This window comes from Nannospalax galili, unplaced genomic scaffold, assembly GCF_000622305.1.
Source record: "Nannospalax galili isolate Female #2095 unplaced genomic scaffold, S.galili_v1.0 scaffold72, whole genome shotgun sequence".
Classification (NCBI taxonomy): Eukaryota; Metazoa; Chordata; class Mammalia; order Rodentia; family Spalacidae; genus Nannospalax; species Nannospalax galili.
Window position 1 is genome coordinate 9,183,628 of NW_008336933.1, and position 9,802 is coordinate 9,193,429.

At 39.8% G+C, this 9,802-nt stretch overlaps 1 protein-coding gene across 6 annotated transcripts in view; it reads right to left on the reverse strand.

The window, feature by feature from the left end:
• The window catches only part of Fars2 (phenylalanyl-tRNA synthetase 2, mitochondrial), a 542,959-nt gene that overhangs the window by 396,362 nt on the left and 136,795 nt on the right, over positions 1–9,802 (reverse strand). For all 6 annotated transcript variants that reach the window (XM_008831656.3, XM_029562861.1, XM_029562860.1 and 3 more), the window contains one exon: positions 4,176–4,807. In XM_008831656.3, the coding sequence (XP_008829878.1) occupies positions 4,176–4,787 (612 nt within the window). In that variant the 5' untranslated portion in view covers positions 4,788–4,807. The remainder of the gene's footprint in view (positions 1–4,175; positions 4,808–9,802) is intronic.

Sequence of the window (9,802 nt, forward strand, 5' to 3'; positions counted from 1 at the left end):
CATATTCAATCATGCAGATGCAGACGTGTCATGCACTCATTTCTACAGGTCCACAAAATTGAAAACAATCATACAAACACATCAGTATTTATTTCTCTGTTACTGTTCTTGGTAGAAATTTGGATTGCTCCAGTTTTCAATGGATTCTAATAGTTTTACAAAAACTCTTATCTGCTTCCTGGTAGAAGCAACACACTCAAGAATGTCTCCAGGTGTGCACAGGAAAGCAGGATTTCAGGTGTGGGTTTTCACACTTTTGCACTTACAAATCCATGGTCCACACATTAAACACTATTCGGTGTTATCAGGCATTTTCATAAAGGACACTTTTTTTTTCATACTGAGATCTTTTAATATGATCAATACCAATTTCTATAAACTAGACAAAAAGCAAATATCTATAATCAAACAAAGCTTGTCTTTATTTATTTGATCCTGTCCTTTACTTTCACTTATGGAAGCTTTAATTTCCCAAGTTTTCCCTTGATGGAGTCAATATTAACACTTTTTTCCTTCCAGGAATTTTCCTTCTTCAAAGAATCTCACGTTTCAGCTACGATATTCTACCACAGAGACTAATAATCGCCTATATTTTCTTCCAAAGTGTTTAAAGGCTTTCTTTTCACAAATGGATTGATTCACACAGAAATAAATTTTGCATGTGGTGGGATGGGATCATTTTCCCCACAGATAACTACCTCAGAACAATTAATATAGTCTATTATCTCCCCATTCACATAATGTCACTTCTACTTTGTAAGTTCATAAGTGAGTATAACTGTGTGAAAATTCTATATTTCGTTAGCTTTGTGCCACTGCTATATCAGCTTTACACTATAAAACTGTACATCTTAACATTTAGTAAGTCCTTTACACTTGAAGCTGTGCCTTTGAATTTTAAGACCAATCCTTCAATTTTTTCCAATACCCAGCAAAAATTCTGTCCAGATTTATATAACACTTAGATTAATATTGGGAGAATTATCCTCTTGATCAGATTGGACAGTTAGAGAACCTGAAACCAATCACACCAGAGGTTGAGATGAAGGACAGGAAGAAGACTTACCTAGCAACTACTTCCCGAGAGGTAGCTGGTATGGCAATATTAACATTGGGAAACATTTGTTGGGCATGGTGGCACATGCCTTTAATCCCCACATGCTTGTGGCAGATGCAGGTGGATCTCTGTGAGACTGAGGCCAGCCTGGTCTACACAGTGAGTTCTAAGCTAGCTGGGGCTACAGGGAGACCCTGGCTTAAAAAGATAAAGAAAAAATTGAATTTATAGACAAAATGATTAACAGAAATAAAGGATGCAACAGACCAACAAAGAAGTCTTCTGAATTACAAACTTTTATCTGTCTGCTATTATAACCTTGAGGTATGAAGCAAAACTGCAGACTCAGAAGCTGAGTTTGACAAATTCATGATCATGGTCAAGACTTTAATTGATTTCAATCAGAAACCAGTCCAGATAAGGTAAATAAAATATAGGAAGCCAGAAAATATGATTAACAAGCTTGATTTATAGGTAAGAATTCTGTATGTTGTATTTATTTATGTGTCTATAGGCAAATTAATAAATTCAGTGTTCATTTTAAGATGCTGAAACAGGCCACATTATTCTGAACAGGAAGTAGAAAGGGGGTGGGTGTGCACCCATGTCATGTAATGCCCACAGAGGGCAGAAGAGGGCACTGGATCCCCTGGAACTGGAGTTAAATGGTTGTTAGCCAACATGTGGGTGCTGGGAATTGAACCAGAGTCCTCTGCAAGAGCAGCCAGTGCTCTTAACTGCTGAGCCATCTCTCCAGCCCCTGGGCTCTCTTTTCTTTAACCTGAAGTCTGTTGAACTGAGATCATCTTCCCCATTCCTTTTTCTACATTCCTCTTTTCCCCTCCATTTATTTTGAAGGTATAGATTATCCTGCAATCTTGTTTCAATAAAGTGTGAATTACTCAGTGTTTCTGTCCTTTCCCTAGACATAAGATCCTTAGCAGATTTTACCTATCAGTTATTCCACATAACTTTTTTTTTTTTTTTGGTCTTTTTGAGACAGGGTCTCCCTGTAGCCCCAGCTGTCCTGAAACTCACTATGTAGACCAGGCTGGCCTTGAACTCACAGAGATCTGCCTGCTTCTGCCTCCCCAGTGCTGGGATTAAAGGCATGCACCACCACGCCCGGCATTGTTTTCATTTGTCTCATCCAAAGAACAAAGGGCTTTTCCTATAATTAGAAGTTCAGTTAATATACTTCATTATTCATTCATCTCTGTGATTATCATTATTTCTCTCTCTCCTTTTTCTTCCTGACACAGGGACTCACTAAGTAGAACAGGCTGGCCTCAAACTTGAGATCCTCCTGCATCAGCTTTTCAAGTGCTAGGATTACATGCATGCCCACCACCAGCAGCATCACTGTTTCTTTAACTACATAATTCTAATCACTTTTATTCTTACTGAAATACAAGGATTATTAAATAAGAAGAAAACGAAATAATATATTTTAATTACATGTGTATACTTATCTAAAAACAATCTTATTTCTAGGGGGAAAAATAACCAAAAAGGGGAAAACATTTTCTCCATGGCTAAGATTAGATGAAATTTAGTACCAACACTTCAGCTGAAGAAAGAAATTCAGAAACTACCCCCTCTCTCCCCATTCACCACTCTTGTAAGGAACTTCTCTCCAGTCATAACAGGAGAATGTAGTAGATGAAACAATGAACTCAGGAGGCCTGTCTTTCAGTTGAGCTCTACCACTGACTGGTTGTACAACCTTGAACAAGTAACTAGACCTTCCTAGACCTCAGACACTTCAGGCGGAAGTGAGATAATCTACCTCCTAAGTTTTTATTGAGAGTAAATGCAACAATGAAAATGGAAGCACTCGTCAAATTCTAAGAAAGTTGGATTCACAGGTACACAATTTATTAAACAATAAATCAGAAAAGTCACAGTATCGACTAAATTAGCAATGCATGTTGCCTGCAAACATGGACTAGATCACATATAAATATAAACAATGGTAAGAGGCAATTCCCTGTATACTGTTTTGTTTTTTTACTTCCTTTGGTAGCTTTGATTTCCTTCCATTAAAATGCTCTGCCTTCAGTGCCTCTACCATGACATTCAGGCTTACACATCAGTGCTGGGCATTCCTTCTGTATTGCTTTAACAAGGTAAGCTAGATGGAACACCTGTCCAATGCTATGACCTGGACAAAAGTGGTGATTATTTCTAGCTTGAAAAGCAGTCAGCTGTTTCAAGTAGTAGGAATGTCCACCTAAGCTCCCCTGAGATCCAGCTCTCAAGGCCTTTTTGAAGAAGGTTAACCTATTGCTACATCATCACACATAGAAAGGACAGCAGCAATCTCGCGTAGGCAGAAAGGAGAGAAGGAGGGGATGGTCCTCTTGAGCTGTCTCCTGTTGAACAGCTTGTCTGGAACAAAAACCAATGGCTAGCTGTTACTCTAAGCACACTATGCTATTTTTCACATTAACAGCCCATGTAGCTGTATTTACAAGAGGAAATTCTGTCATCATTATAATTCCCCCTGCTCTAATGAACAATATTTGGAAGAACTGCTATAGACATAAAAGAAATATTTGAGCTTACCAAAATCCCACTTATCTCCTACTATTAAAAGATGGAGATGATCTTTAAGATATTTGAATGTAGGAAAACTATTGCTACAATCTTATTTATTCTTTAAGTTTTATTTATGTATTTATCTACAGACTATACAAATAGTCTTGAACTCACAGCCCCTCTCCTGCCTTAGCCTCCCAAATGCTGGAATTACTGGCTTGGGCAACCACATTATTAGGATTTTTTAGGAAATGGATTCACACATTTTGAAGGAATTTCATAATTTGAAAAAGAAAAATATATATTCACACAATATACTAGGATAGCATCTAACAGATTTAAGAAGTTAGAAGCTTTTGAGGATGGCCTGAATATGAGACTTCTGATAAAACACATGCATCCAAATATACACATGAACTCCAGCAATTAGACTTCCCCCACCTGAATACAAAGCAAGGGAGGAGGGAGCTTAGGGACAAAAACACAGTCCAGGGGCCAAGCCAACACACCTGCAGTGTCCTGTGGCACAGAAGTAGTTCATTAGTCTCTGGCAGCTGAGAAACATCTTAAGACTCACCTCATGCTTGGAGAAGAGCCGGACGCCCTCCAGCTGATGGAAAACTGGGTAGTGCTGAGAATCAATCTGGTCACGCCGGTAGACATCACCGACCACCAGGAAGGCATCCAGCCCCGCATGCAGTAAGTCCCACTGGTGTGCAGATGTGTGTGCTCTCAGCATGTGTGTCCGATTCAGGTAATAGTTGTCCCCCTTCTTCCTGCTGGGGTGATCACCAGGGATGAGAAGACTATCAAAGTTCTGCCAGGTGGTGACCACTGGAGAAAGCTGGTCATAGACAGAGAACAGTGGGGTCCCAGAGCGGCCCACATAGTGGCTGTAGAAGTGCTCCTTCACCCGCTCCTTGATCAGCCACAGAGGGTGCTGCTCCTGGTTGTGTAGATTTCTGCCGACCTTGGAGAGGACCTTCTGAGTCAGGTTGGTGTGATCGTCCTGAGGGTAGGATTTGCCCAAGAGCTCCACCACAATGCCTGGAGCTCCTCGGGCAGCAAACTCTGATGCAACAGGCTTTGAGCCCCAGGCCCGGTGCTGATGGAATCTGCAGACATGAGTGGCCTTCCTCACCAGGCAGAGGCCCTCATGGGCAACTCTGATGAGGGCTGAACAGATCATTGTAGAAACTTCTCACAGATCTGGAAAGAGCACACCAACAAAGCACAAGTCAGCAAATGTACACTTGTGTTCCCTCAACAGGCTCCCCATGTTCCTACTGACATCCATGATTCCTTTCCATCACCTGCACACAGCAGCAAGACCAACTGAGAAAACTTGTTGAGAGGCTGCTGCAGATTGAATATTCATTCCAACATTAATACAGAAATTTAACTGCCATCTGACAGTTCTAAGGAGTGGGCACTAAAGAAATGTTAGGTCAGGAGGGTTCTGCATCTGGAACATAAGAGAGGGAGTGGAAGGATAAGCTCAGAAACTCTCTCTCTTCTGCCATGAGATGATGTAATGGAGGGCCTCATTCTAGGACCTTGATCTCTAACCCCAAACTCCAGAGCTATGAGAAACAAATGTCATTATAAATCACTTCGTGTGTGGAATTGTTACAGCAACAAAAAAACAGGCTAAGACAATCCTTAATGTTTACTTCACTAAATCAAAGGAACACTGAAAGTGCTTGTAGGTCCCTAATGACTAGTTGCCCTTCTGCCATGTAGATTCTTCCCTCTATGGAAAAGTTCCTTCATCTTGCTGCCCTGTTCAAATTCCTCATAGCAGACAAAAGTTTAAATGTGACAACTTCCTTTAATTTTTACTATGTTATAAAACCAAAAGCCTTTAGAAGCATCACCTACAAGTTTATGTCCACCTAGCTGGACACTAATAAGGGTCTCATTCATTAAAGAGACCTCATGAGCACATAAAAGCCTCTGAAAGATACCAAGAAAAAAATTCAGTAAATAGTCCTGCTTCACATTTCTGCTTTCTGTCCTAACTACAAAATCCTGCTTTGTTTTTTTAAAAGAGTAGCTTTTGCCACATTAACTATATCTTTTTTAAAATATACAAAAAAATCAATAAATAAAAAGAATACACACACACACACAAAATATTTTAAATAGGATCTGAGGAGATGGCTCAGGTGGTAAAGTACCTGCCACACATGCATGAAGACACAAGTTTGGATCCCTACTGCCTAGATTTTAAAAGGTGGGCAGAGCAGAAAGCATCTGTAACCCCAGCACTGGGGTATAAGCCAATACTGACAGGTCCGTCGAACTCACTGGCCAGCCACCCTAGCTGAATTGTGGTTCAGCAAGAAAGCCTGTCTCAAAAACTAAGGTGGACAGTATTTGAGGAAGACATTCAATGTTGACCTCTAGTCTCCACATACAAACACAGGCAAAGGCATACACATCATGCACATACACAAATATATGTTCACACACATAACACATATATACAAAGATATTTTGAATAAAGAATATCAATTTAGATAGTAGTGATCTTCATGCAACATTCTAAAGAATAGAATACTTAAAATGTAATACCAAATAACTGACTATTCCAATGGAGAGCTGCAATTACATTTATAAAAACAAATAATCTCTGCCCATATACCTACTCATGCCATTTAAACTAAAAACCTTTACATCATGCCATCAATGACACTTTGCTTTGTAGAAAGCCAAATTTCTACTATAATACACATCCACAATAAAACAGAACTTACTGGAGAAGGGAATGCACCAAGCTGACAAAAGACAGAGGACTGACCCGGATAAAAAGAAAGAAGGGAAGGGAAAGTGCCTACAAATTAATAAAATGGCTGAATTTCAAAGTTGTCATGTGGGATAGGCCATCGACCTCTCAAGTATATTGACAAAGACCCCAAAATGGCTGCCCAGACACTGTATCTGCTAGTGGAAAGTTAAGAGAACAGGAAAGACTGTGGTCCACTAACACTGTTCATTCCTACCACAAAAAGTCAGCTTTAAATTTCCCCAGGGATCTCAGTAATGACAGTAATTGGATGTCACAGTCCAATATTCATAAATAATTTGTTTGTAAACGGAAGTCACTTAAATCTAGCTCCTAAAATTTAGAATTTTTATTTTTGAGCTAACTTAAAACATATAAGTACATAGTTATTTTACTTCAAGAACCATTTAATTCCACCAAGAATGTGCATAATTTCATGGCATTAAGCTGCATTAGGAGAGCATCATGGTGCTCCAACTGACCAGCAAAAGTATGCCTAGCATGTATCTAGGTGGCACAATTAACTCAGCAGATTCCAAATGAGAAGTAGTAATACCTACCTCAAAGTGAAACTGTTGTACTCGTGACTTATTAGAAGTCTATACCAAGTAACTTTGTCTAAAACTATCATCAGGAAGAACTTTTCAAGGATACTCAGGAGCGCTCTGGATTTATTCACTGTGGCATTATTTTGTCAAAGCTGCTTCAAGTGTTTTTGGCTGAGCTTTAACGGAAATCTGTCCTCCCATCTCCGTTGTTCAGTGACTTGTCACTGCAGTGGATATGAATTTTAAATATGCAGATGCAGCATCAACATCCCAGCACAAAGTCACATGGTTAGGTTGTTACTCAACTCAGCACTCTCAGCAAGACACAAGAAAACATTTCTTTCTTCAAAAGGCATATAGCTTTAAAGCTCAGAATTGTTCTGAAAAAGGTGTCTTTACAGTTATTCAGTGTTGATAGATTTCCCTTCTCAGTTTCTATCTCCTGCTCACCCAAATCCCTTCCACATCCCCACAGGTGTGTCCCATTCTCATGTCCTGTAACTGATCTTTTCACAAAGGCCCCAGCTTGTCAGAAAAGTTATTTTTTCACTCAAGTTTTTTGACTTTTGATCCCTCTACTCAGGCCCTGCTTATGTCCACATCTGTGCTCCCACTACCCAAACAATCATTTCTTTCCATCATCATCTCTTATAAATCAAGATGACCAGGATCATTTTTGTATTTCTTTTAAGTGAAATCCTTCTTTATACCTCTACCAAACTTCTCTATGAGAAACCCGCTAATCTGAAAATGAAGAGGAGACCCAGGAAAACATCCCAGAGCAATCATTGGCCCAGTGCTCTTCCACTGCATCCTTTCCACAACACTCAGTAGGAATTATTCATAGTTATTTTACCAACAAGGAAACTATAACACAGATGAAGTAACTGATATAAATGGCTAAGCCTATCCATTAGATAAAGTTCAGAATGCTGACGAATCGAAGGACTTCTCAAAGGACTAAGACTATTCAATTCAATCCCTTTCCTTAACGTTTGTTTTATTCAAGTACTTTAGGCAAAACATCAATGCATTTTAAATACACATATGAATATATAAGTAAATAAACCAAATAACCTTCTTGTTAGAAATGAAATAAATATTTAAACAAATGAACAAAAAGTGTGACCCAATGTGGAGAGCCGTAGGCCCCCACCCCAGGAAATAGCAAGACCTGATTCCTGGCAAAGCTGTTTTTCAGACATCAAGGCTGACCTGGTTTGAGATTAACCAGATGACTATACTTGAAAGCCTCACAAACATGTTATTCTAACTCGGGCACTTACCGCTTGAGAGACTCCTTCATTTCTCATGGAACTGCCTAAGAAACTTTCTGTACTACTTTGTAATCATGCAGGTGTAACCTTATAATTTGTCCCGACCCGCGAGACAGTCAGCGTGGGTTTCTGGAGGGAGGAAAGGGGGATGGAAAGGGACAAGAGATGCGAAGAATGGAGACAAGACAGGCTTTCTGATCAAGTCTCATTTACTGATGGAGAAGGAACAGTTTTCATAGAGAGGGAAAAGGGGAAACTTGGCAGGGACAAATCCATTGAGGCAGAGCAATTCTATTAACAGAACAATTATCATAATAACACCACACCAATTGATCACAGAGTAAATTCCATAGTAACACCACAATTCTATATAGCAAGTTAGTGAGGGCTGGATACGGAGGATCCAGTGAGGGAAGAAGACGTTCCCAAAGGAACGCGTTCCACAAGAATTCTTCACTCTGGACTCGCCACGGGAACCTGCCTCGGCTACAACCAGAAGTAAGTACCGACGTCTGATTATGGGACAAGAATTAAGCAGGCACGAAATTTATGTTAGGCAATTGCAGGATGCCTTATGGATGCGAGGAGTAAAGGTTAAAATAGAGGATCTATTGAGATTCTTTGAATTTATTAAGGAAACCTGTCCTTGGTTTCCCCAAGAAGGAATAATAGATATTAAAGGATGGAAAAGGGTAAAAAATGCTTTAGAGGATTACTATAAGGTCTTTGGACCCGAGAAAATTCCTGTTACAGCCTTTTCCTACTGGAACCTAATCAGGGAATTAATAGATTCAAATGAATCCTCCACCGAGGCTGCCATAAAGCAAACTTCAGGCCTTCCACAAGGCACTCCTCAGGAGCCTCCCGGTGATAAAATAATTGCCCCTAAGGAGATAGATCTCATCTCCCTTGACAGTGACGAGGAAACGTCACCCGAGACATGTTCTAAGATTTCAAATCCTAAACATGTTAAATCAGGCCTAACTCTAAAGTCAGCGCTAATGTCACGACACCCCAGTCTGGCACTGCGCCCACGGCTCCTTCTGAGGCGCACTCTCTGCCTCCTCCTTACCCTCTCCCATTAGTTTTACCTGCCCTCGAGGCATTCCCCACTTCTCCCCCTTGTTACCCAATTAAGAAATGAAGTGGCTCTATTAAAAGAACAGCCAGCCCTAGAACGACAAAAGCAAGAACTGCTTGCGGGTCCTCAAGACCTATCAGTTAAAAGTAAACATTCCTTGCAAGGTGCGGCTTTCCCCGCCCTGCAGTGCTCTGTTTTCCCAGTCTTTGACATTTAAAATATGATTCTTGTGTTCTGTGTTCACTGTGACTATGTCTGAAACTGAGACAGCCAGTGTGAGTCTGTGTAAGATCTTGGTTTCTATAATGTGAAAAAAAAGTCTGTGCAATTCATTGTATAAGTTGAAAATATTTTTTGTCTTTCAGATATTTTAGTAAACTAGAATTCAAGACTTTTAAATTGCTAAGTGTTATTTTTATTGCTTTAGCAAATCAGATTGACAGATACTAATTATTAAATAAAATAAAAATATCTTGATTAAAAAAAAAAAGGGGGGGGGCGAGAGGAGAA